This window comes from Cucurbita pepo, chromosome LG05 (assembly GCF_002806865.2).
Source record: "Cucurbita pepo subsp. pepo cultivar mu-cu-16 chromosome LG05, ASM280686v2, whole genome shotgun sequence".
In the NCBI taxonomy this organism is placed as follows: domain Eukaryota; kingdom Viridiplantae; phylum Streptophyta; class Magnoliopsida; order Cucurbitales; family Cucurbitaceae; genus Cucurbita; species Cucurbita pepo.
In genome coordinates, this window is record NC_036642.1 from 2,388,979 (window position 1) to 2,414,781 (window position 25,803).

The following is a 25,803-nucleotide window of genomic DNA, read 5'->3' on the forward strand; positions in this document are numbered from 1 at the left end:
ACGAAAAAGGCCCAAAAAGAAAAACCCTAATTGTATAAAGAGTCGCGTCCCCGTAGTTCGCGTTCCATTCTGTCTTCGTCTTGGTTGCAGCTTCTGTTTCGAGCTTCTCAAGTACTCATTCTTGTGCCATTTATGTTCACTGATTTATTTTCTTTAAGTTCTTCTCGTTTATGGTGTCTGATATTTGATGTTGTCGAAGCAGAGATGAAGGTGGTCGCTGCATATCTGTTGGCCGTACTCGGTGGCAACACCAGCCCCGGACTCGATGATGTGAAGGATATTCTTAATTCAGGTTCTTCTTTTACAATCTTTCTTTTAGTTAAAAGAATAAGTTACTATACTAGTGTTGTTGCTGTTTAAGATTGATTAGTATTTTAGGGTTTGGGAATGATTAGTTTTCGTTCAATCCAAAAGATTAGGGTAGGCTGGAAATGAAGTGAAATCTTCAATTGATTGACCTGAAACGATTAGTGCTCTTAGTGAATTTGTGTTGAGATTCCTAGCGGGGTTTTGTTTACAGTCGGGGCTGAGGTCGATGTGGACAGTATTAACTCGCTATTAACCCAAGTGAAAGGAAAAGATATCACCGAGTTGATAGCTTCCGGACGGGAGAAATTGGCGTCAGTGCCGTCTGGTGGCGGGGCAGTCGCCGTCGCCGCCCCTGCCGGTGCTGCCGGTGGTGGTGGTGCAGCACCAGCCGCAGCCGAGAAGAAAGAGGAGAAGGTCGAGGAGAAAGAAGAATCCGACGATGTAAGTTCTAAACCGGTTATTCTAAGGGTTGCACATTTTCTTTTTTACATGGTAATTGCTTGGTCTATATATATAATGACACCTAAATTTTATGGTTCGTATGTTCTTCTATCTTTTTGCAGGACATGGGTTTCAGCCTCTTCGATTAAGCAACTCTTTTGTTGACGTTATCAGTTAGTGCTTTAGTTTACTTTCGTTCAAGCTTCCGAGCTGTGTAGCTTGGTAGGTGTTTTTCACTTTAACTTCATTAGTACTCACAAATTTTGATAGATGAAAGTGCAATTTTCAGTTTGAACTTCTCAGCGACAACTGTCATTTGACTTGCGTGATTTATGATTCCCGTCTCATTTCAATATGCATGATTAATTTAGAGTATGCTAATTCTCTCTCTGTTTGTTCTATTGTTTCACTCTATTTGATGCGTGTGCTTTTTATCTGCTGTCAATCCTAGGCCTATATGCCTTCTTGCCTTCTAATATATGCATCATGCCAGGATCAATTGATTTTAGGATCTTAATGGATTGTGCATTTGGTTTGCACTTTTCATGACATTTGAAAGATTGGGTTATCATACCAACATTCTGGTCTCTGGTCTCGATAAATTTAGTTTCTATACTTCCAATAAATCTTATCTAGTCCCGTCTTATTCTTTTCAGAAACCAGTTATTCTCTTTTGGGTGCTTTGTTTTTCATGAAGGGTCTTCTCTAGGACAGAAAGAACCACTAATTTTGTACATTTGGAAGTTCAAAGGAACAAAATAGAATTGATCATTATTTGGTGTTAGGAACCTAAATAGATTGTCATTAAAATGATATCAATAGTTTATTCGATAAGTTATTTCCCCATGTCGTATAACTATACTATGGGACGTATTATGTCACCCTTTTGTCGTTCACTGCTGCCTTCTTCCTTTTTCCTTTTTTCCTTCTTCCTTATTCCTTTCCATCTTTGACTTTACGAGTATTCCTTCTTCCTTCCCATCTTTGACTAAACAAGACTTTCTTGCTGGTCCGATTATTTATGTCCTATAACATGAAAACACTTATAATATGAACTTCCTGTTTTGATTATTTAGTTACTTGAGCTGTAGACGTTCATGGGGGAATAATCTACAAATCAAGTATTTGTATTGGAGGTAGTCTTTTCGGTCTTCTGAGTGCTACAATAGAATCTGATAGAGGTTTAGAGATAATGAGATATCATGAAAAATATAGATAAATCAATTCGGTGATTAATATTTTATTTTGTAGTTTACATTGAAGTTTTATCAATATGGTATTTCCTAAAGTTTGAGATTTGAATGAAAAAAATTCCACATTATTGTTCTATGCTAGGTTAAAGGGCCTACGTCCATTAAACTTATCAACATCAATTTGGGTGTTTGGGATTGCGTTTGGAAGGTTGGAAGCAATTATGAGTTAATCTTAACTATGTAGGGTGTTTGTTAAAACAAATCATTTATTATTTTATCATGACTCCCTCCTCAATTTACATCTGCATTTAGATTTAGCTTTCCTAATGCTATACAAGTTTCAGATTTAGATTTTCATATTTACTTAATTTTTTCACATCTATTTTCTCTACTCTTGTCAAATATAATTTAAATTAAACAAAAATTGATACAGTTAATAATAAATTGTTAAATAATGAAATATAATTGGAATAGTAAATACTATGGTTAAATAGCAGCATAGTATTAATTTATCAAAAATTAAAATTAAATTTATGAAACACTAGTTTATCTTATCTCACAATTGATTTTCTAAAAGCACATTTGTAAGCCATTACTTTATCTTGCTTTCAAAGAGGATCTAGCTTTTAGGACGTTAGCCCAATAAAAATCTTGACATGTTTCTCAATCCATTAAAGCTTCTTTCCTTTGAAATCACTATTTTTTTATGCCACAATCAGAAGAATCCATGGTTGTCATAAAATAGGTTATAAATTTTCATTTTACAAGTAGATGATTCGATCTATAAATTATCATTTTACAAGTAGATGATTCGATTGCATCCGTAAGTGTTGAACTTGAAAAATCATGGACAAGAAAAATCGTGGACAAGCTATTGTGGAGAAGAAGCTGGATAACAATGGTGATACATAAATTTTTCCAATAAATATTTCCCTATTCTATGTACTTAACCATGCAAAGAAAAAGCCTATAGGACCATCGAATCAATGAAAATGGGACCATAGGCTCTGCCGGAAAAGGACTTAAAGCGGATCATAAGATAATTTCTTAGATACTCCAATCACTTCTTTATCACTTACCGGCAACTGTCCTGTCCATCCCATCGAGACCCTCAAGCCAAACACGTGATGCCAAATGTCGCCTAATTTGAACAGCACTTCCAATTATTGAGACGAAAAAATTCTATAGGTCTGGGGTGTTTGATTCTCCGTTTGGCTCTGTGCAAGGCTTGTCCGCATGTCTCCATGTCATTTTCCAACGCTTGAGGAGAGAGAAAGCTAAAGAGATAGTCTGTTCACAAGTTTCTACCTTTTTTGCCTTCCTTTCAATTTGATACTTCGGCCGTTTGTTTAAAGTAGGCTGAGAAAAGATGGGTGGAGAAAAATTTTAGCAGAATTTCCAAAACTGAGAGACATGCAGCCATTTGAGACAAATGGAAACAGACGTGTTGAAGAAATAAAATAGGAAAAAAAGCAAATCAAAGCAGACGCATTACAAAGCTACAGGAAAACGACTGCTCATTGCTCCAAACCACTAGTGTGTTTGTGTGTCTCGACGAACCCCACATTTTTTCACAAAACAAGGCATGTGATCTTGTGAGCGACCCCCGCATGCAAACACACACAAAATAAATAATACCTATTTCATTCATAATCATGATCCATCAGCCATCGCCAGCTACTTTGATATCCATCAGCCATACCTCTTGACGATACCAAGACAGGGAGTAGACGCCACTACACCACAGGCGGCTTCTGCAAGGCAAAAACAGATGTGATGAATCAGTGTGGTTCAGAATGAATGACATTACGAAATAGTATAACAAAGATAAAGATTTTAAGTGTCTCAGCACCAACTATCAAACACACTTTGTCGAAGTAGATGCATCAAGATCAAAGCTATATCACGTTTCTGACAATTGCATGATAAATGCTATTATTTTGCTCAGTTGAGCTATAACTTTTGTAGGTGAAACTAAAGAAGACATTGCAAGATCTAGTACAACTATTATAACAGCTAAAATCTCAACCAGCTAGCTATGTGGCTGAGGTTCTCTGTCTGAGTCATGGCTTAGAACTATATTTCAATTAAGGATGCTTTATTAATATATGCACATTGTAAGATTTACAAAGGCCCCATGTGCTCAAGCCGTGGAAGGTTGGGCGACTGTCGCTGGCTGATAATAACCAGTCCAAAAATAATACCAATCTTGCTCAATTTAGCCACTAATAATAGTCCACTGGGGCCTCTGGGCAGCTTTCATCCGTTGCAGTTTCTCTACTAAATGGTGGAGGAATGAATGGTGGCGACGTACATCTCAGTAATGCCCAATTTACCCCTTGGAAAAATGAGTGGTGCTTGATCGCCGACGACCCTGTTGTTGACCCCAGCCGCCTTGCCGGATCTTTGACCAGTAATTGCGAGATGAGGTCCTTCGCTGCCGTCGGCACCGCTGGTTCTTTAGGAAACTCAAGGGCTCTGGCCACTATGTTGGCCAAGGTGAGCTCATTGTCCATGCCTCTAAAGGGTGTCACTCCGTAAAACAACTCAAACACAAACACCCCTAAAGTCCACCAATCCACTGCACTTCCATGGCCCTCACCAGAGACAATCTCTGGCGCCAAATACTCGTGGGTGCCAACAAACGACATGGACCGGACGTCGACCGGCTCAGCAACAAACTCAGGTCCATTGCTGTGGCTAGACTTCTTCTTGCGCTTGCGTTTCGGGTTGAAACACGACATTGCCGGGACTATGCAGTTTGGAAGTATGCAGGAGGATGACGTGAAAGGAGGGGCCTCAATTTGGCAGTTCTTTGGCCGGGCGGTGCCATTTGTTGCATTTTTGGCAGTGATTACCTGTGGGGTCGCTGTTGAATCCTCACACTTCAAGGAGAGATCAAAATCAGTGAGCATGATATGGCCGTCCGATCGTACCAGCACATTTTCCGGCTTCAAATCACGGTAAACAATCCCCATCATGTGAAGGTACTCAATAGCAACTACTATCTCTGATGCATAGAATCTACAAAGCAAACAACAAATGCCTTTCAAAATTATACGAAACACGTAACTATAGGGTGATGAGACCTGACACAAAGTCAATAGCAGAGNTGCATAGAATCTACAAAGCAAACAACAAATGCCTTTCAAAATTATACGAAACACTTAACTATAGGGTGATGAGACCTGACACAAAGTCAATAGCAGAGAGAAATAAACAAGACATCAAAACCAAGCATGTCTGAGAAAAGGGCTGTTGCTATTGGCCGTATATACAGAACATAAATAGCAAAAGAACAAGAGAGAAACAACGAAATGTCTTTAGACTTTTAGCCTGTGGGCCAACCTCATAGCTATATCAATACTATTATTTCCCTCCTTTTCATTGGGTTGCCTGTATATATGTCTCATCTCCTTGGCCTGGCCACTTGTCGCATATTGAGGATATTAACAAATAATATGCATTCACATTTATAATCCTCCCATTATTGTGCTAACGTGGGAGGCCTCGGATTCTTGCATTATCACATGGTCATTAACTTCTTACACAACACTTCGAAGATTTGACAAAAACATGAGTAATTTAAATCCAGCAAAAGCGCGCAGAACCAGGAAATTTGGAATTCTAATTCCTTTTGGAGATCTAAAAATCTTTGAGAAAGGACAATGTGGTGAGCCCCTCGCTGATGCCAAAGAGCAACCACTAGAATTGTTTATATTATATGCCAATGGACATTTGGCCATATAAACTTCTAATGTATGTATTTTATATAGTACCTGTCTTGGACCCTACACCATCAATACCCCCACACCCCGCAGCCTCCCCAAGATAATATATATAAACAAAACAGAACTACTTGTTCAAGCAACAGAGAGAGAGACAGACTGAGAGAGAAAACTCTGTTTGCAGTAATGGTAATAAATGGACAAAAAAGCATGCTTTCTTACCAGTACTTTTACACTATGATTCATTTATGTTGTACCCTTTACTCTACTTGCTAGTTTGGAGGCTACCCTTTTGTACAATAAGTTAAGACCAGCTGCAGAAACTTACGGGACCTTTGAGCAAAAATTATGACACCTAGCCATTGAACTAAATGAATGTTCATCAGGAGTTGATCTAACCAGAAGATACGGCATAATAATGGATGGTTATAATTCAATATCAGCTGCCTTCTTGGGGTAGTTGTCTTTATTTCAATGGAGAAATGGCAATTATCAAAGAATTAATGCGATGGGGACGCTATACTCCTTCCTCACGACACTGTCTAAACCGACATGGTCAAAGAAGAAAGTAGAAACTAACTAAACTAGCTAAAAGGGTCGCTGTTTTCTTTAGCAAATTGCATATGTAAGGTGTTTTTAGAAAGGAAAAAGTATCCTAAAATAACCCATCAAAGATTTGTTCGGAAAACCGCAATAAATGCTATTTGAAATTTGCTTCANCCTGTCTTGGACCCTACACCATCAATACCCCCACACCCCGCAGCCTCCCCAAGATAATATATATAAACAAAACAGAACTACTTGTTCAAGCAACAGAGAGAGAGACAGACTGAGAGAGAAAACTCTGTTTGCAGTAATGGTAATAAATGGACAAAAAAGCATGCTTTCTTACCAGTACTTTTACACTATGATTCACTTATGTTGTACCCTTTACTCTACTTGCTAGTTTGGAGGCTACCCTTTTGTACAATAAGTTAAGACCAGCTGCAGAAACTTACGGGACCTTTGAGCAAAAATTATGACACCTAGCCATTGAACTAAATGAATGTTCATCAGGAGTTGATCTAACCAGAAGATACGGCATAATAATGGATGGTTATAATTCAATATCAGCTGCCTTCTTGGGGTAGTTGTCTTTATTTCAATGGAGATGAAATGGCAATTATCAAAGAATTAATGCGATGGGGACGCTATACTCCTTCCTCACGACACTGTCTAAACCGACATGGTCAAAGAAGAAAGTAGAAACTAACTAAACTAGCTAAAAGGGTCGCTGTTTTCTTTAGCAAATTGCATATGTAAGGTGTTTTTAGAAAGGAAAAAGTATCCTAAAATAACCCATCAAAGATTTGTTCGGAAAACCGCAATAAATGCTATTTGAAATTTGCTTCAGAACCAAGAAAAACAGCTCAGAAACAGCACCTAAGAGGCCATTTCCGATAACCCAGTGATTTCGGCTACATGGTTTGCTTCACTTGGAACAAATTTCTCAAGACGCCGCTTGCGGTAAAATTATTGGGTTTTTTAAAAGAAAGTCAACAAGAGAGATGAACTTTGACCTTCTAATATGGATCCTATTGGATCGCTCAGTACATCGAATCTCGAGCTCACGTGGGCCTTGCCGCATCAGACCACCGAGTTCGAGACAGCACTCAACAATCCCAGTTTCTCTCAATATTAAGTATTAACCNTAATGGATGGTTATAATTCAATATCAGCTGCCTTCTTGGGGTAGTTGTCTTTATTTCAATGGAGATGAAATGGCAATTATCAAAGAATTAATGCGATGGGGACGCTATACTCCTTCCTCACGACACTGTCTAAACCGACATGGTCAAAGAAGAAAGTAGAAACTAACTAAACTAGCTAAAAGGGTCGCTGTTTTCTTTAGCAAATTGCATATGTAAGGTGTTTTTAGAAAGGAAAAAGTATCCTAAAATAACCCATCAAAGATTTGTTCGGAAAACCGCAATAAATGCTATTTGAAATTTGCTTCAGAACCAAGAAAAACAGCTCAGAAACAGCACCTAAGAGGCCATTTCCGATAACCCAGTGATTTCGGCTACATGGTTTGCTTCACTTGGAACAAATTTCTCAAGACGCCGCTTGCGGTAAAATTATTGGGTTTTTTAAAAGAAAGTCAACAAGAGAGATGAACTTTGACCTTCTAATATGGATCCTATTGGATCGCTCAGTACATCGAATCTCGAGCTCACGTGGGCCTTGCCGCATCAGACCACCGAGTTCGAGACAGCACTCAACAATCCCAGTTTCTCTCAATATTAAGTATTAACCTCCCTACCTATCTATACCCATCCAATAGCAACGAGCTCAGATAATCCAGTGCGAACAGGCCCACAGTAGCATTCTATTCTCCTCAAATCCCTCAAGCGACAATAACCAACCTGCTGGTCCCCACCTCTGACCATCATACTGGTTATGTCAGATTGTAGGCCCAGTAACACGAATCGTCACTTTCCCAGAGCATGCATTTTCCCCGCATCAACTACATTCGCCCACACCAGATCCCAACCCATCTTCCAATCCCGCAATTTAAAAAAAATAAAAAGAAAAAGAAAAGGTCCTCTTCTGGAATTTGTATATTGTGAGTGCAAAATAATGGAATTGAAATTGAAACTAAAGAGATGATTCATTGATTTGCTACTGTGCGCACCTCACGGCGAGTTCACCGAAGCGTTTGTTAGGCTGCCGTTGCCGGAGTACATGGAGGTCGCCGCCGTGGCAGAACTCAGTCAAGAGACAGAGCCATTTTGGCGAATCGATACTAGCATAGAGCTTTGGAAGAAACGGATGGTCCAAACACTCCAAAATCTCCCTCTCAGTCCTCGCTCTACCTTCTTTACTTCGACTCGCCAATTCCTTCTTATCCATCACCTTCGCCGCAAAGAAACATCCGTCATCTCCAGCGGACTTGAGTCCAGCGAGGTAGACGGAGCCAATGTCGCCAGAGCCAAGACGGTGCGAGAACTTAAGGTCGGAGAAGGCGAGTTGGCGAGTAGACGATTCGGATCGGATCCGGCTTACAGCTGACCAGCAAGGGTCGGAGGAAGGCGCGTGAGGCTTGTTGAAAATGGAAGGGATATGAACGAAGGAGGAGGAGGAGGCGGTGAGAGTAGTCTCGGAGCCGGAGCTGGTGCTGCGATTAGTGTTGGTGGAGTTGAAGCTCAAGCTCTGTAGGTCGTCGGCGATATCGTCGTGAGAAGACTCCATTGAAGAGAGGGAAGAAGAAGAAGAGGAAAAGAGCGTACGAGGAAGATGGGGGCGAGGGAATGATTTTTGAAGGGAAGATATTGGGCCGGGTCAGAGAAGCTAATTGGGCCCGGTTTGGGGGCCCATTTCGGAAGGGCTCGATTTGCCTGAATTTTGGACGCCTGGACCGGGTTCAGTAGACATCTCCAATCATATGTGCCGTATCTTCGGGGGTCTATTCGTAAATCACGCAAAATTCCAAAAATAAAAATTGGAAAATTAAAATAAATAAAATATTTAAACAAAGACAACAAATTAAATTACAGAATATATTATTATTTCGCAATATCTCTCTTTTAATTAGAAAATTCTCACATATTTAATTACATAATCTTTAAAAAATAATTAAACTACAAAAATCTTTAAAGATCTCGTGAATTAAAATTCATAGAAGAAGCTTTAATAGCATTGTTGATTTTTTTCTCATTTTTAAATATAATAATAATATAATAATTGTGAAATAATAATACATTAATTTACTTATGTGTTGGAAATAAAATTTAAATATTTAATAAATTTTCATATTATAATGGTTACTACAAATATTTAAATTGTCAATAATTGAGCACAATAATTCAATAAAACCTCTAATTTTGAACATTCTTTCATTATGTGGCCTCTTCCCAATATGCCACGTGGAATTTATAGCCTTTAACAAAATGAATTATGGCTTTATTTTTATTGATTAATAATCCATACTTTAAAATAACTATTAAAATATTCATGAAAATTTAATTAACTTTTTTATTAAAAAAAAACTTAAACATGTTTTTTTTTTTTTTTTTTTTTTTNTAATTCAATTAATTAAAAATGTATTTTATTGATCAAAATATGACAAGGTTGATTTTTTCACCTCTAATTACTATTTAACTTAAAAAATATATTTTTTTTTTTCAGAGAATGAATTGAATATATGAATGGTGGATATTTTGTCATTATCCGACTAAGAAATAAGAATATATGGAAAATGGCAATTTCACGTAATAATGATGATTCTTAGGGGCAGCGATGTCTTTTTATTTTATTTTTTTTATTTTATTTGTTCTCTTTTTGTCCCTTTGTCCTCTTCATGTTGATCGTTTTATTTATTTGTTAAATCCCCCTTTTTCGCGGGGAATTATTTGATTGAGATGGGAGTTATTTTAGTTTTGATTCGAAAGGTTTGATTTTTGTCACTTTATTAATATTTTCTCATAAAATATAAACCCTAAATCTATCCTTTTGGGGCGAGGATCTCAGTGTCTACCATTTTATATTTTTTCATAAAATATAAACTCCAAGCCCAGCATTCTTATTGGTACACTGTCTCGTGTCTACCTTTTTATATTTTCTCATAAAATATAAACTCGAAGTCCAGCGTCTTTATTGGCACACCGTCTCGTGTCACCCTTTATATTTTCTCATGAAATATAAACTTCAAATCCACCTCCCCTTGGGGCCAGCGTCCTTACTAGCAAGTGTACCCCTTTATATTTTCTCAAAATATAAACCCCAAATTCACTCCCTTTGGGGGCTAGTGTCCTTACTAACACACTGCCTCATGTTTACCCCATTTCGAAGAACATCCTCATCGCTGGCACATAGTCCGATCACCGCCTCGTGTCTATCCCCTTTCGGAGAACAGCCTCCTCGCTGGCACAGACCGTCTAGCTCTGATACCATTTGTAACACTCCAAATTCACCGCTAGCAAATATTGTTCTCTTTGGGCTTTCCCTTCCGAGCTTTCCCTCAAGACTTTAAAACGCGTCTGTTAAGGAAAGGTTTTCACGCCCTTTCAAAGGATGTTTTGTTGTTCTCCCCAACTAATATGAATATCACAACCTGATAGTTTTATATTATTGGTAAACTATTTGTTACGTTAATTTTCATTTCTAAATGTTTGATATACTATTTTTCTGTCTATCATTAACAAACTATTTTCATGTTTATTGTTGGTAGATTATTTCGAGTTTGAATTTAATTTATTAGATAATAATTATTTAAAAAATAGATGGTTAGATTATTGGCCGTTGGAAGTAATAAAAAAAATTAACCACTTTAGTTGCTTTGTCTTTAACCAACAAATTAATCAAATAAAAAATTAAAAAAGTTTATTTGACAAACACGTTTCCATTAAATATTTTAATATTGAAACTTAAATCTTACTTTAAATATTTCCAAATTAATTATATTAAATTTCAGAGTGACGTGTTTAATTAATATTTTAAAAAATTATTTGGGCGCCGAACAGAAACTCAACAAGATCATTGCTTTTGTTGGGTTGCCACAGAATTTATAATAATATTATTTTATTTAATCCGTATTTTAATATTCATAAATAATACAAAAATATCAAACCAAGTTTGACATCCCGAAGAATTTAGGGTGGACCCCACGTGTCAAACAAAGAAAATATTGTGCAGTTTCAACCCGCGAGTTCTCTCTCTCTCTCTCTAACCGGTTTTCTCTCTCCTATGCCGTTTTTGGCGGTGGGAAAAGAGAAGAGAGTTTACAGTCATGGAGTCGAGTCGGAGGCTCTCGTCTATGGCTCATGTTGGCGTTGGCTATGGCTTTGGCGTGCTCTCTCGGATTCCTCGTGATTTCCTTTAGCGAGTGTTGGTTTGTTCTCTCTTTCTTCATTCACTTTCCCCAACGCTAAAACCATCCCAAATCCCTCTGTTTTGTTTTCTCTTTCGTCTTTTTTCATTCGATCCTTAGCTCTGTTGTTTCCGTTTTCGTATTCCTCTGTTCGGTGTCTCGGAGACGTCGGTTTCGGAGGCTTGGATCATCCCCGACGTTACGGTGGAGTGAGTTGTTCTCGTTACATCGTTTCGCTGGAAATTTATGGTAATTATATGAGAGTTTTGCGTTTTTAGGGAGAATAGTTGTTTTACTGTGGAAGATAGAATGGCATGAGTTGATTGAGGTTGTGTGCTGTTTTGGATGTATTTATGTATGCTATTGTTTAGAATATGCTGAGTAATGGATCCTGCGTTTTGGTTTTTCTTTTGTTCATGTAGACTTTTTGAGTATCAAATTTGGAAAATTGTATGGATAATGAAGTTCGCCATTGATTATCTGCAAATTGTTAACCACGAATGTATATCCAAGGATGAGATATCTGGCGATGATTCTTCAAGTCGAAATTGATGCCGTTGCCTGGTGTTTAAATCATGGTTTGAAGTGAAATAGTAATTGACAGTGATATATTTGTTTTTGTTGCTTTCTCATGGACTCTAACATACGGTGTAAACTTTCTTTCATAAAGTTTTTAATGATGGTTTTTGGTTGTTTGATGATACAATATTCCTTCGTATTATATTGGATCTTAGTGTGATTCCTGCATCAATGGTTTACTGACATGAAATGGAATCCTGGCAGACTTTTGATGTTTCATCTCAAAGTTCTTGGAAGAAATATGCTGGTTGATGGCAGCTCAGCAAATGAGTATGGTTGAAGACAGCTTCGGAGGACATCTGGCACAACGTTTGGTATCTGCATTGTGTCTTAGAAATAGTTCCTTAGAATTGGGTTAGCAGTTACCATCATGGCCACATCTTCTCGCTTCCTCTAGTGTTATTCCCAAAAGATGACTACATTAGCTAGTACTTCCAAAATTGTTGAATCAACGGAAGAATTTGATTCTGAGAAAGCTAGGACAAGTTACACGATAGATGTAGGAAAAAGGTTTTCAATAGAGGATGACATTAATCGTCTGTTTCAGGCAATTGATATCAGAACGTTACGTAACAGGTCAGGTCAGCAACATGGAGTTGATAAAGATGCGTTGCAAAAGAGTGCGATGAAGCGACCAATGAGAGTGGGTTCATCTCACATGGCAGGGATTGGAATTTCTGAGCCTGCAAGCTTAAAGCAGGCTTTGAGGGGCTTATGCATATCTCAGGCTGCAGAAATGGCTGCTGCAAAGAGGTTAACGAGGTCTTTAGGTTCACCTGGAATCTCTGAAGCAGGAACTATCAAAAGGTTGTATAAGGCTGTGGTGGTTGAGGCCAATGGATCTGATGTGCGAATAAATGAAAGCAAAGAAAATTTGGTAGAAATTTCCTTCGTTTCAGAAATTATGTCTACTTTTCAGAATAAGATGCCTGAATTGTTGCATAAAACTGAGGCAGATATATCAAACCAGGGTGCTGAGTTTTCACTTTTTAAGAACAGTGGGGTATCAGAAGAGGCAGATGTGGATAGATTGATGTCAAAGGATCTTATAGAAGTGACAAGTATAAAGCCACTTAAATCTCCTTCCTTCACTCCTTCTGGTGAGAAGGATCCGACTCTGAACAGCTTGGATAATTCCTCAACTGAAGATTTGGCAAAAAATTCAGTGCCAGAGGAGAAAGGTACAATGCGTTGTTTATCCTCTCTATCAAGCTCTGGATCTGTTATTTGGCCGAACAAATCAGCTTTCAATAATACACGTTTCATCAAACCTATTTTCAGGACCAAAAACTCTGTCAAGAAGAAAGCAAAACTTGAACCCATTTCCTCCCCTAGTGCGTTTGAAATGCGTACAGTGATGGTTGACACTGATTTGGGTTCCATATCCGAAAAGTTTGAGAACCGAATGCCAGAAAATGCCCAGAATCATGAGAGTAAAGAAAAAGAGATAGGTTCCTCTATCTCTAGTAGCACAACTTTAGGTATTGAAGTAAGTGCAAATCTAGTAAACACAGAGTCCAGTGGACCTGGTACATCTCTCAACTGCTGTAACAGGATCAGGCCAACTATTATGCCATTCGATGAGAGATCCAGATCAAGAGAGAAAGGGATGTTCTCTCAGAGCTCTAAAAGTAGTAGTATTGGTGAATGTAGCCATAGCCCAAGCATCAGTGGGGAAAGCATTCTCAGTGGATCAAGTTGTAGTGGAGTAAGGCCTCACATGTCAAAGGACTTGAAATGGGAAGCTATCCACCACATTCAGGGTCAATATAAATGCCTAAGTCTGAAAAACTTCAATCTGTTAAGGAGACTTGGTCTCGGGGACATTGGGACTGTATATCTCTCTGAGCTATGCAATTCCAGCTGTCTATTTGCTATCAAAGTGATGGACAAAGAGTTCTTGGCAAGCAGAAAAAAAATACTTCGGGCACAAACTGAGAGAGAGATACTGGAAATACTTGACCATCCATTTCTCCCTACACTATATGCTCATTTTGAGACGGATGAGCAATCATGCTTGGTCATGGACTACTGTCCTGGTGGAGATCTCCATGTGCTGCAACAAAAGCAACCATGCAAGAGTTTCTCTGAGCATGCAGTCAGGTTAGATTGTGATTCTCTAATTAAGTGCCCCAGTATAATTACGCTTTTGTTTTCTCACACGATGTTAGCGTGTACTTGTGCTGGAAATCTGTTCTCATGATGGCTAGTCATTTGATTTATGCATATATGAAAGTGTATGTTTACTGTGAATATTGGCAAGTTGAGAATGAAAAGAAGAGACTAGGGGACCACCACACCACCATTTGTGGATGGGTGTTAAAATACTAAGTTAAAAGGTCGTTGAGTTTCGATGATTAGATTAAAAGCATGCTCTCATGTCTTTTCTGTTTGGCTGTAGTCATTGGTCAAAACATTTTGTTGGATAATGTGGTTTACTTCTTGTTAGCAGAAGTTGTTCCGTCATAATCAGTCTGATTGATTGATAAAACACTGCATCTTTTGTTACCAAGTATTAAATTTGGTTAGTGTCTTTCTGATCCAATTTGGACTTGCTGAATCTTTTTATTCTAGGTTCTATGTTGCCGAGATTCTTCTTGCCCTGGAGTACTTACACATGCAAGGCGTTATTTACCGAGACCTGAAACCCAAAAATGTTCTGGTCCGAGAAGATGGGCACATAATGCTCACAGATTTTGATTTGTCTCTTAGATGTGCTGTTAATCCAATGCTGCTTCAATCATCATCTCCAGTTGTGGAATCCACCAAGAGGAAGTTGAATCCCTGTGATGAATCTAGTTGCATTGACCCTTTCTGCCTCCACCCATCCTGGCAGGTCTCATGCTTCACCCCCAAAGTTTTATCTGCTCCATACAAATCTCGGAGAACAAAAGCAGACAATCAGGCTAGTCTATTACCACAGCTTATTGTCGAGCCAACTGGTGTGCGGTCCAATTCATTCGTAGGAACCCACGAATACCTCGCTTCTGAGATTGTTAAGGGTGATGGCCATGGGAGTGCTGTTGATTGGTGGACTTACGGGATTTTCCTGTTTGAGCTACTTTATGGTAAGACTCCCTTCAAAGGTTCAGGAAATGAGGACACATTAGCGAACATAGTATCCCACACCCTCAAGTTCCCTGATAGCCCCATAGTTAGCTTTCATGCAAGAGATCTAATCAGATGTCTGTTGGCGAAGGAGCCTGAAAACCGATTAGGCGCAACAAAAGGAGCTATTGAGATAAAGCAGCATCCATTTTTTGAAGGCATCAATTGGGCTCTGATACGTTGTGCAGTTCCACCTGAGCTTCCCAAGTTCTTCAACGATGGAACTGGTGCAGTGCCAGTGGATCCCGGGGAGAACACAAAGTGTAGAGATCTCGAGAATATGGAAGCGGATGCAGCAATCTTCGACCTGTTTTAGCTTACACTTTCTGACTAGGGAACATCCATATTTTTGTTTCTAAGCTCTCATCCTTGTTATAGCTTATAATGTAACCATGCTAGTGAAAGGAAAACTATATGTTGTGAAGGAAAAACACCATCCTTTTCTCCCTCCCACAAGATAAATAGACAACAGATATGGATTAACTTTTACCAGACTGTACTAAATGAACTACGGAGAAGTCAAATTAATAGTATCTCATCGTTGAAGAAGATTGAATGATCCAACGGAGCATTATCTCAAAAAAAGGCCAAAAGGAGAATTGTTCTAAATAGTGGTAGCAACACGTTTGCAGAGCTGGGGAGATTCTGTAGGAACCAATAATCGGAGTCCCATCCAACGCAGTGATGAGGGGGTTGCAATTGCAGCTTAGAGTTGACGCCAATTTTCTAAGTCCTTACAGTCATTTCTGTCCTACTTCATCACTAAACCCTTCGTCATTGCTTGTTTGTCAACCTATAAAATTCTCCCATCTCCGAAACTTTAAGCCTCCTCGAAGTTCCCGTGGAACCCATTTCTCTACTCCATCGACTTCTTTCATTGTAGCTTCCATGGCCGATACCGCCCTTCCCACAAGCTCAGAGACAGCGACAAAACCTTTCTCTGTGCTCTTTGTGTGCTTGGGAAACATCTGCAGAAGCCCAGCTGCTGAAGGAGTATTCAGAGACCTGGTGAAGAAGAGGGGTCTCGATTCCAAGTTCATAATAGATTCTGCTGGCACCATTGGTTACCATGAGGTAATCGACTTTGTTTTTAATTGGAAATTCTCTGTGCCATTTTCTTGTTGTAGACACGATTAAAAGGTTTCATCCTCCAGATTTGCGAAAATTCTCGCTTCTATAACAGTTTCCTTTTCTCGTTTTCTCTGCAATTAAACGATTGCTATAGTTTCTTTGAAGCGAAAACTGGTTCTATATGGTTCTAAGTGATTTTGACTCATTTCTCAAGGGTAATGAGGCCGACCCAAGAATGAGAGCAGCCTCCAAACGGCGCGGGATAGCGATAACATCCATATCGAGGCCAATCCAGCCGTCTGATTTTGTAAATTTTGATCTAATTCTTGCCATGGACAAGCAAAACAGAGGTATGAGAGAATACTATGGCAAAATCTTCGTATTTGTGCTATGTTTTGCAATTCCAATCATTCCAGGTCAACTCAATCTTTGTTAATGATTCATTTTCTGGGTCTTGATTATTTCTACAGAGGATATTTTAGGGGCTTTTGAACGGTGGAGAACTAAGAATACTCTCCCTCCTGATTCGCATAAGAAGGTTAGTACAAGATCTTGAATGAGAATTACTTGTGTTTGTGTATGATTTTCATTCTTTTCAACACATGATCTCATAAAGATGCCGATGCAATAATGTCAGGTCAAATTAATGTGTTCATACTGTAAAAGGCATAATGAAACAGAGGTACCGGATCCTTATTATGGTGGGCAACAAGGTTTTGAGAAGGTAATCCAGAAATTCTTATATATGTTTGTTCTGGATATTTGGTATTCTGGATTTTTACATGCTTTGAATAGAATTCTGGTTCACTTTCTAGGCTAAAATTGCTGGAGAAATATAGTTGCAACACTGTAAATATATCTTTGATCATCATATGGTCGTATTTTTTAAGGCCAACTCGAGCTTTAGCTCAACTAGTTTAGACATTCGTTTGACTAAGAGGTTCAAATCTTCCCGAACCATCTTGTTTTTCAGCTTCCATGAAAAAACAGCTAGTTGTTTCCCTTTTCTTCCATATGAACATTTCATTTCAGTCACATTTAGCGTGCTTGTAATTTTCCTAAAAGATCAGTTGCATGAATGTCAAATTACTGCATATCTTAGTAAGTCTTTTCATTCATCTGGTTCTTTCATCCTTTACATGAAGGCATTCTTTTTCTTTGAAATATGTTTTTTACAACTCTACTTTTTTCTTGGCTCTGTGATTGAGATCAAGTTGATTGTACAGTACTCATGAACGATACGATACCTATTCACTGTTCATCAAGTTGATAGTCTAAATTCTTCAGCATACCCTTAAAAATCTACTTTGTATGCTGAGTTTAATGCCCACTAAATTGGTACTTCTGTTGAAATTATGCAATGTGTCAATTTAGGTTCTGGACTTGCTTGAAGATGCGTGTGAATCACTGTTGGAAAGCATCTTAGCAGAGAACAAACACTTTTCAGATTAATGATTTCTGAATAGGTACTTCATTCATGCAAAATAATGCAAATTATTCAAGTAACGCAATGGTTAATCCCTTTGTGGAATGGATATATTTCAAGTCATATGGTATGTGTATCCGCTGAACAAATATTGTTTTCCTTTGAATAAATTTAAAGTCTTTTCAGACTTTGTTTTTAGAATCTATCTCAATGGGTTTTGTTGGTTGTGGTCCAATCAAATCTTGTGTTCTTCAATATCTAAATTCACCTTTTAGCAAAGGTAAATTAAACAGTTTTTTACCCTTTTTCTCATTTTGGTGTGAATGTATAAAGGCGTTCTGTTTCAGAGTTGCTATGGCTGAATGACTTTAGAATCTCACGAATTCAGGCATTGAATTCGAAAAGAGACATTATTTCAATAAAAAAGTTCCAAGATTCCAAGACTCCTCGGACTCTTCATGGAAAGGTACTCTTCAAAACATTTATCAGATTACTTTACTTTTTTGAAATCGTGGTTCCATGTTTCTGAAGCTCTAAGCTAAATTTGGGAAAGTGAAAGTAGGGAGGTAGTGAAGGATGCAGTTTTGAAAATAAAAGCTGCAATGGCCACACTGCAAAGGAATAGTAGAGATACCTTTTTGTTCCCTCGGCCAATTTCTCTTGTTTTATAATGTTTTTTTCATCCGGTTCAAAAAATCCCGCCTCGTCATAACTTTGAACATTCATATTTCTTGCTTTGAGATCCCATATCGGTTGGAGGGGAGAACGAAACATTCTTTATAAAGGTGTGGAAACCTCCTCCTAATAGACGCGTTTTAAAACCGTGAGATTGATGGGGATATGTAATAAGCCAAAGCGGACAATATCTGCTGATGGTGGGCTTGAGTTCTTACAAATGGTATTAAAGTGAGGCACCAGATGGTGTACCAACAAAGGAACGTTGGGTTTTGAATGGGGTGGACTGTGAGATCTCATATCGGTTGGAGAGGGAAACAAAACATTTTTTTACAAGGGTATGGAAATCTCTTCCTAGCAGACACGTTTTGAAACCGTGAGGCTGATGACAATACGTAACGAGCCAAAGCAGACAATATCTGCTAGCGGTGGGCTTGAGTTGTTACATTACGAGTTAGAGAAGTTTGCACATTATTTAGTTCAAGGTAATCAAATCTTGCTCCGAAGCAATGATCGTCCCAGTTTTTATAAACAGGTAACTTGTGCAGCTTTGTACCAGAGGACTTACAATTCTGTATCATTGCAGCAGTCAGCCATGGAATATGATAAAACACAAAATGGTACCCATATATTTGAAAAATACAGGCTGTGTTACCCCCCAAAAGGAGGAGACTGAAATAACAAAAGGAAAAGGTCAGAGTTCCTAGCTTTATCCAACAAATTTTACTCCTATGAAAAATCAAACCTTCATTAAAATGAATGAAAGAATCCAGAAAAGAGGAACAAAAATGAATCCTTCATTAAGACCATGACCATGGATCCTCCTTTCCTCCCTTTGTACTATGGTATTCAAGCTACTCGTTGCAAGATATCGACTTTTGGAAATCTCCACGACGTGAGGCAATCTCTGTCTATTCAATCTTATTTGTACTACGATCAGCTGAAATATATGTTCAGTATCAGTCATAGACTCTTAGCATCAACTTATCAGTTGTGTGTCCTATTTCGTCAAAACAGAAGAAATTGGCCGATTACCTTTGGATAAAGAGTTATAGAGCCAATATGATTTGTGAATTATTGATATGCTTTGGCGGACCGTAGCATAAGAAACAAATCACCTCGTCTAGATTCAATTATCTAGCGACCAAATTCAACCTTTCTTTAGCTATTGATCAAAATGTTCTAAATCTAGTTATAATTCAATTTCAGAAAACTCCGAATTGAAAGCCAAGAGCTTGAAAAATTCACAGAGCTTGAAAAGAGTAGCATCTAGATCTTACTTTCAAAATTCACAATTAACCATCCAGACTATTTTGACCTAACGAAAAAGAATGTTAGAGATTATTGAGAGAAACAGTCCTACATTGATTAACTAAGAGTAAGATCATGAGTTTATAAGCATGGAACACTATTTTCATTAGTATGAGACCTTTTAGAGAAATCAAAAGCAAACCCACGAGAACTTATACTCAAAGTAGACAATATCATACTATTGTGGAGATTCGTGATTCCTCACCGAGAATCGATAGGAAAATTTCATCAAATGGAAGACCAAAATGTTGTTTCACTATCATGTTTTCTTACCACCAACAGAATCCAAAAAGAAACATTACAAAAATAAAATAAAAAAACGTTCCAGAAGAGGAAAAAAAATCACCGCTACAATAGATAATAGACAAATCCATCTATTTACATGCTTTTCTTTCTACTCAAGTCAGTCGTACATCGTTTTCACCCACAAAAAAAAAATGATAATGAAGGATATGATCATCAGGCATCATCCATATCATGATCGTTATCGTTATCTCCTTCATAATATTCATCATCACGCTGGATTTGCTTGTCATGGGTGTGCCCTGAAATAACAGAATTTAGATTTTAATTGAGAAAGGCAAAAAACAAGATCTAATCAGAGAAGCAAAGAAAAAGTGTTCTGATGACACTCACGGTCCATGCGCTCATCAGGGTTTTGCTCATCTTCATCGAAATCGGGAATATAGAAGTCAGGAGGAACCTGCACCGTGTACCAAAATAACATCCGTGTGAAGGTCATTTTTATTTAGAACAGCTTATTTAGACGCTAATATAACAATGAAAAAGTGAGATACTTAGAACTTCTACTACATGCATTGAAAGCCCAACATACCATTTCATCTGAAAACTCAAAAAATTGGAGGCAAATGAAGTTTTTTAAAAAAGGTGTTTTTTCAATTCAACAATTTAAAGGGTGGAGTTGAGCCACCGACCTTTGGAATGGTACTACCATTGAGTTAGGTTGAATTGACACAACAGAAACAAAAAACTATTAATGATAGGCTATTAGTTTCCACAACTAGGATATATCGAATCAAGTATACAGTCAATTTTGTCTCAAATATAGAATGACCTGGGTAGACTAGAAAGTACACAAACAAATTCAGCCACAAACCCACCTCTTGCATTTGTACACCTGGAGCATGTTGGATGAAACGGAGATTTTCCAAGACTTGTGTTTTGATCGTGCTAAGATAAGATTTCGTATTTAAATTCTCCTGCCAGGGAAATCACAAGAACAAAGAAGAGGATTTGAGTGGTGCCTTGCTAGAAGCAATTCAACTGGTTAGAAAGTAAACAAAAAACATATAATGTAAATTTGGAAAAAGTACCGACCATATGCCCATTTGGAATTCTTAGCAAATGGTCTGGAGAAAAATATTTGATATACTCGTTATCCGGGATTTCTGCAATAAAGCGTAGATTTTCAGCATGGAGAACATGTACAGAGAAAATCTTCCACATTATGAATCAGAAAGCCGTTTAAACTGGTTGGGTAAGCACTAGATAAACAGTAGAGCAGGAAAAAAAAATAAAAATTCTGCGCAACATGCAAGCTTCAGAGAAACCTTTCAGCTTAACAGGGTGAAAAAATGCACAATTCGGAAATATATATACAGGGTACAAACATGAAAGGAAACATCTGATGGAAACAAGAAGTATTTGCTAAAGGCTTGCAGTCAAATATCGATGTCAATCTCTAATGATCACCCTTTTGAGGAGGGGCTGTTGTACGTTATAAATGAAAAGATCAACAAAAATTGGAAGTGCACAAGAGGATGGTAAAAATGAGAGTACGAGTTCCTTTCTATAGGGATCGATAGTTTTGCCTATATCTAATTTAATGATACTTATGAAAGGAAAACTGACGAAGAGAACGAACTAAGAAATATGGAGAAAAACAAGAGGACTTTTATACCATTCGGCAGCTCTGTATCCAGAAGAACGCCCGTTTCAACAGTCCAACATCTAGCTACATTCTCTTTGGTATAACCTCCACCTCCAGTAACCTATAGTTACAGAAAAGTTATAATATATCATTATAATTATATACAATTAAACACAGCATTTTAGTCCTCCAAAAGAGCATACCAACAAAGGCAAATTGAATTTCTTGACAAATCTCACACATTCAGCATGACCTGTTGGAAGAGCAAGTAAATGTTAATTGGAACATTGACCTTCAAGTTAAATTGAATTATAAATAAAGGCAATAGAATGTTGCATAACTCATAACAGATAATGTGGGTTTTAATTTCTTTTTTTCTTTTCCTCGCTTGGGAAGGGAGCATTAAGTACAGTGAATCGTACCATCAATAGAGAGATTGAAGCAGCCTAAGCGATCTCCAGCCAATGAATCAGCTCCACACTGGAGAACAATGACACCTGGCCGATACATTTCAACAACCTTGGAGATAATCTACATGTACAGAATTCACATAAAAGTACAATGATCAACAAAAATAACAGCAAAGGGCAATAATGCTTAATTCCAAAGAGTTTTTAGTTAACTTACTGTCCTGAAAAGTCTGGTGAAGCTACCATCATCTATTCCATCCTTTAGTGGGACATTAATGGCATAAAACTTGCCTTCTCTTTCTCCTATTTCCTTCAAAATACAAATATCTATGAGTATCATCCAACTTCCAAATTGTAGCAAGTTTAAGAGCAGAATCATAAGCCCATTTAGCAGGGCTATTTAAATATAAATATCTAGTCTGCCTAGACCAACCAAAAAGAGCGCAAAAAACAAAAACAATTACAAGCCCAGTACTTTCACCAAGATCTGTCTTTCCCTTAAAACGACCCTTTGTTTCTTTCCAACCAAAGAAACTGTCTTGCCACAACAATCTACCTCCCTCATGAATGGGAGAAGAATGCACTGAGTTCTCAACAGCTATGGGAACGTCACTTAGGAAAAGAGGCGAAAGCAACTCCAAACCACCAAAAATACTTGAACCAAGTCCCCCTGACACAAAGGTGCACTATTGAGGATAGAAGGTCAAAGTGGAAGAACTCAAAATGGAATCCATAATCTTAATCTCTCCAAAAGCCACCAACCAAGCAAAGAATTTTAATTTCTTTGAAGTATTAACCAAACTAAGAAGGCAGTATACCAATCAAGAGAAAAATGACTTGCATGAGAAGATATGAAAAAAAATCAAACATACAAATCCACTAATGAAGATAAAAGAACGGCAAAATCATATACTGTCTTTTATTCAAGGCTCTTCTAAAGTGAGAGTTGCACAAAAATAAATCTTCAGTAAGAGACAGAAAGGACGCAATAGAGGAATGTTGGTAGCGGACAAGTGAAATAGACAAGGAAAAGAAGAGCAAAGAGGGTCACATACCAACTAAAATTCAGTACTTTCTAGTATTTACGAAGTAAGCACCAACAAAGATATGAGAAAATTTGGAAAGATCACCTTAACATCACCAGTTCCAGGAAAAAACAGGTCTCCAAACTTGTGAAAGCTAACGGTCATCACCCTGTCATGGAGGATTGCGAACATTAAGAATTAGAAGAGAGACCTATAATATACGGAATATGGATGTGTATTAATTAACAGCTCGTGAAAATCTTCAAACATGCATTACAATTTTTACTGACTTCAAATTCTTTTATCGGATTATCCCCTTTTGTATACTAGGTTTCATTCTACCAGTAAACAGAGTTCTGTTAAAAATAAATTAGCAACAAACAGAATGTGTGTCGGCAGTCTGCCCCAACAACTATAATTCAAAAACATCAATTTATAAGCATAAAGCTATGAGCTGTGCAGTTAATATCAACTTAAACTTTAAAGAAAAACTCTTATCTCAATTGCTCAATAAACAGAAACATTTCCCAGTTTCCAATTATAAATTCAATGTAGTACTAGAAAGTCCAGGTCATGTTGTACCTGTCAGTGAAATAAAATGCTTCCTCTACCCCATCACCATGATGCACATCTATGTCAATATACAAAACACGAGAATGATATTTTAGAAGTTCTAGTATTCCCAGAACCAAATCATTGATGTAGCAAAACCCAGAAGCCTCGCACTTTTTAGCATGATGTAAGCCACCTGCCCAATTTATTGCAATGTCACATAGTTGATGGTTTAGTCTGCGTGCAGCATCTGCAAGGAGAATCCCAGTAATGAGTCAAGAAGGACTTAATATCTTCAGCATGAATCGCAAGACATCCATTATTGAATTTACCTATTGTTCCACCAGCATATATTTGGCAGAATTCAAACAAGTTCTCAAAGACAGGGCAATCCTCTCCAAGATTATCTGATACAAAGTGAAAATCTATCAAAATTTATCTCTAGTTCTCTGCCTACAAACGAGGAACTGCAGAGAAAGGGTGATAGAGATCAAGAGAAAATTGATACACTTAGCCAGCTCATTAGAAAACAAGTGTTGGGTATCTGGATTTATTCGGTGCAGAAACTCCACATAATCAGCTGAATGGAACTGAGCAAGCTCCACAGGATATGCCTTGTGAGGACGCTGCATGGTAGTACAAAAATCAATAAAAAAACAGTAAACCTACAAGCACGTGTTAAAAGCTTCACTGTAAGACAAATTCAAAGAGAAAGACACTAACATAAATTTCCATCTTCTTATGAAGCTCATACGAGAGAACAAGATGGTGAGTCATACAGAGTCGATGTGGTTTCATTGGATGATTTGGACCAAAGTAAACACTTCCCACGTCTCCTGCAAAACCATACTTTGTATAAGGTTTAAGTTTAAATGACTATCTTATCTGGAAACGCCACAACCACCTAAGATCTTATTGTTAATTTGAATGGAATTATACATGTTTCTTCTTCTAGATATGCCACGTGTACCGACTCCAAAATAAAACATATAAAGGGATATGGTTTGAAGTTCAATAAAACATAGGTATATTTGAAACCATTTTTAAAATATATAAGTGCGGCTTGTAAAGTAGGCAAATCCTAAGATTGCAATCTACAATTTTCCCATAAATATAAAATGTTCTTATCAGGCATGAGCATAAGTTCAGCGCAAAAGTAGACGACAGTTGATTATATCACGAAAAGTAGACAAATCAATGGTTCTTTCAATGTGCTCTTTCCTACCCCAACTGTCTGGTTTACAAGGTACGAACAAATCGAAGTGAATGGATGTGGGAAGGAAGGTGAAAACAGAAAGTTAAATACAAACACCTATTGTTTTGATGAAATTTCTCATCGTTGCAGAGAAAGGTGTTCCGAACTGAATCGGGTTGAACTTGAGCATTAGATTAGTAAACTAAAGAAATAGATGTCGAAGGGACGTAGAAAACAAAAATAGTACCATCATAAAAGTAGGAAATCCTATCCTTGAACCGCATTTTAGCTGGAAGACCACAGCAAGCACGATCACAAACTTCTAGTGTTCGCACTCCACCATCGTCCTGGCTTCGCAGTTGTTGATTCGATTAGAGGACACACATGAAGCAACTGCAGTGGATGAACCGTCATTAATTCGATTCAATTACTCCGTAAGCATATTGATTGTCAGTACCACCAATCAATGAGTTTAAATAATAAATAAATAAATAAAGCTTATAACACGTCTCAAACAAAACCCCCGAAAACACACATAAAATGAAATCCAATAATTTCAAGAGTAGAACACACAATCAACAAAAAAAATCGTGAATGAAACAGTACAACCAGAGAAATCAGAACGAAGCTATAAAGGAAAAGATCAAAACATTGAAACTCCAATTCAGATTGACAGATTACGATTCTTCGAATCCGAATCCTGAAAATGAAACTGCAGAAGGAGCAAAACCTGGTGCGAATTCGGTGGGGAGCAAGAAATGGCTCCGGAAGCTGGAGCAGATGGGCAAGGAAGAACAGAGGAGGACTTTGAAGAAGGCCCGTTGATGCTGCTCACATTGTTCCGCAGCTTGTCGAATACGGCCTTAGGATCGCGCGGGTTTCCTTTTGGTGGGTACTATGGATAATTATTATTATTTAGAATTAAATTTTCATTTTCCAATTATCGTTAAAATATTATTTTTTTAGAGATTGGGGGCCCATAATACCGTTATTGGGCCTGACGACTGAGGAAACTATTCTGTGCAAACATTAATGGGCCAA

The 25,803-nt window shown here is 37.8% G+C and overlaps 5 protein-coding genes across 6 annotated transcripts; 3 read left to right on the forward strand and 2 right to left on the reverse strand.

Annotated features, from left to right (window-relative positions):
- Positions 1 to 27: 27 nt before the first annotated feature.
- Positions 28 to 1,125, forward strand: LOC111794679 (60S acidic ribosomal protein P2B-like). The gene is made up of 4 exons (XM_023676786.1): positions 28 to 111; positions 203 to 292; positions 521 to 750; positions 873 to 1,125. The coding sequence occupies exons 2-4, from the start codon at positions 205 to 207 to the stop codon at positions 897 to 899; spliced, it is 345 nt and encodes a 114-aa protein (XP_023532554.1). The 5' UTR covers positions 28 to 111; positions 203 to 204; the 3' UTR covers positions 900 to 1,125.
- Positions 1,126 to 3,815: 2,690 nt separating this feature from the next.
- LOC111796061 (serine/threonine-protein kinase D6PKL2-like) lies at positions 3,816 to 9,109 on the reverse strand. The gene is made up of 2 exons (XM_023678750.1): positions 8,346 to 9,109; positions 3,816 to 4,967 (listed from the first exon to the last, which is right to left on the reverse strand). The coding sequence occupies exons 1-2, from the start codon at positions 8,900 to 8,902 to the stop codon at positions 4,169 to 4,171; spliced, it is 1,356 nt and encodes a 451-aa protein (XP_023534518.1). The 5' UTR covers positions 8,903 to 9,109; the 3' UTR covers positions 3,816 to 4,168.
- A 2,269-nt stretch (positions 9,110 to 11,378) lies between these two features.
- LOC111795295 (serine/threonine-protein kinase D6PK-like) lies at positions 11,379 to 15,695 on the forward strand. The gene is made up of 3 exons (XM_023677626.1): positions 11,379 to 11,768; positions 12,303 to 14,201; positions 14,673 to 15,695. The coding sequence occupies exons 2-3, from the start codon at positions 12,511 to 12,513 to the stop codon at positions 15,520 to 15,522; spliced, it is 2,541 nt and encodes an 846-aa protein (XP_023533394.1). The 5' UTR covers positions 11,379 to 11,768; positions 12,303 to 12,510; the 3' UTR covers positions 15,523 to 15,695.
- A 91-nt stretch (positions 15,696 to 15,786) lies between these two features.
- On the forward strand, positions 15,787 to 17,908 carry LOC111795296 (putative low molecular weight protein-tyrosine-phosphatase slr0328). The gene is made up of 5 exons (XM_023677627.1): positions 15,787 to 16,280; positions 16,492 to 16,627; positions 16,748 to 16,815; positions 16,915 to 17,001; positions 17,652 to 17,908. Exons 1-5 carry the CDS (start codon positions 15,891 to 15,893, stop codon positions 17,727 to 17,729), a joined length of 759 nt encoding a protein of 252 aa, XP_023533395.1. The 5' UTR covers positions 15,787 to 15,890; the 3' UTR covers positions 17,730 to 17,908.
- A 1,978-nt stretch (positions 17,909 to 19,886) lies between these two features.
- On the reverse strand, positions 19,887 to 25,657 carry LOC111795883 (histone deacetylase 9). 2 transcript variants are annotated; one of them, XM_023678509.1, is made up of 15 exons: positions 25,493 to 25,657; positions 25,010 to 25,155; positions 24,291 to 24,403; positions 24,076 to 24,193; positions 23,900 to 23,974; positions 23,598 to 23,817; positions 23,121 to 23,184; positions 22,208 to 22,300; positions 22,003 to 22,111; positions 21,784 to 21,833; positions 21,611 to 21,701; positions 21,028 to 21,098; positions 20,811 to 20,909; positions 20,326 to 20,392; positions 19,887 to 20,234 (listed from the first exon to the last, which is right to left on the reverse strand). In XM_023678509.1, exons 2-15 carry the CDS (start codon positions 25,044 to 25,046, stop codon positions 20,149 to 20,151), a joined length of 1,293 nt encoding a protein of 430 aa, XP_023534277.1. In that variant the 5' UTR covers positions 25,047 to 25,155; positions 25,493 to 25,657; the 3' UTR covers positions 19,887 to 20,148. The 2 variants fall into 2 exon arrangements, with proteins under 2 accessions (XP_023534277.1, XP_023534278.1); XM_023678510.1 differs by lacking the exons at positions 23,900 to 23,974; positions 24,076 to 24,193; positions 24,291 to 24,403; positions 25,010 to 25,155; positions 25,493 to 25,657 and having other exon boundaries at positions 23,598 to 23,646; positions 23,742 to 23,817.
- Positions 25,658 to 25,803: the final 146 nt, after the last annotated feature.

What these genes read in the sequence shown, in the direction of transcription:
- LOC111794679 (XM_023676786.1), top strand. Translation starts at nt 205, where the DNA reads ATGAAGGTGGTCGCTGCATATCTGTTGGCCGTACTCGGTGGCAACACC. An exon ending in GAAGGATATTCTTAATTCAG is followed by an intron (nt 293 to 520) that starts GTTCTTCTTTTA and finishes TTTTGTTTACAG; the next exon opens with TCGGGGCTGAGGTCGATGTG. An exon ending in AGAAAGAAGAATCCGACGAT is followed by an intron (nt 751 to 872) that starts GTAAGTTCTAAA and finishes ATCTTTTTGCAG; the next exon opens with GACATGGGTTTCAGCCTCTT.
- LOC111796061 (XM_023678750.1), bottom strand. Translation starts at nt 8,902, where the DNA reads ATGGAGTCTTCTCACGACGATATCGCCGACGACCTACAGAGCTTGAGC. An exon ending in TTCGGTGAACTCGCCGTGAG is followed by an intron (nt 4,968 to 8,345) that starts GTGCGCACAGTA and finishes TTTGCTTTGTAG; the next exon opens with ATTCTATGCATCAGAGATAG.
- LOC111795295 (XM_023677626.1), top strand. Translation starts at nt 12,511, where the DNA reads ATGACTACATTAGCTAGTACTTCCAAAATTGTTGAATCAACGGAAGAA. An exon ending in TTCTCTGAGCATGCAGTCAG is followed by an intron (nt 14,202 to 14,672) that starts GTTAGATTGTGA and finishes TTTTTATTCTAG; the next exon opens with GTTCTATGTTGCCGAGATTC.
- LOC111795296 (XM_023677627.1), top strand. Translation starts at nt 15,891, where the DNA reads ATGAGGGGGTTGCAATTGCAGCTTAGAGTTGACGCCAATTTTCTAAGT. An exon ending in CTCCTGATTCGCATAAGAAG is followed by an intron (nt 16,816 to 16,914) that starts GTTAGTACAAGA and finishes CAATAATGTCAG; the next exon opens with GTCAAATTAATGTGTTCATA. An exon ending in GGCAACAAGGTTTTGAGAAG is followed by an intron (nt 17,002 to 17,651) that starts GTAATCCAGAAA and finishes GTGTCAATTTAG; the next exon opens with GTTCTGGACTTGCTTGAAGA.
- LOC111795883 (XM_023678509.1), bottom strand. Translation starts at nt 25,046, where the DNA reads ATGCGGTTCAAGGATAGGATTTCCTACTTTTATGATG. An exon ending in TTCTAATGAGCTGGCTAAGT is followed by an intron (nt 23,975 to 24,075) that starts GTATCAATTTTC and finishes ACTTTGTATCAG; the next exon opens with ATAATCTTGGAGAGGATTGC. An exon ending in GGATACAGAGCTGCCGAATG is followed by an intron (nt 21,099 to 21,610) that starts GTATAAAAGTCC and finishes GCTTTATTGCAG; the next exon opens with AAATCCCGGATAACGAGTAT.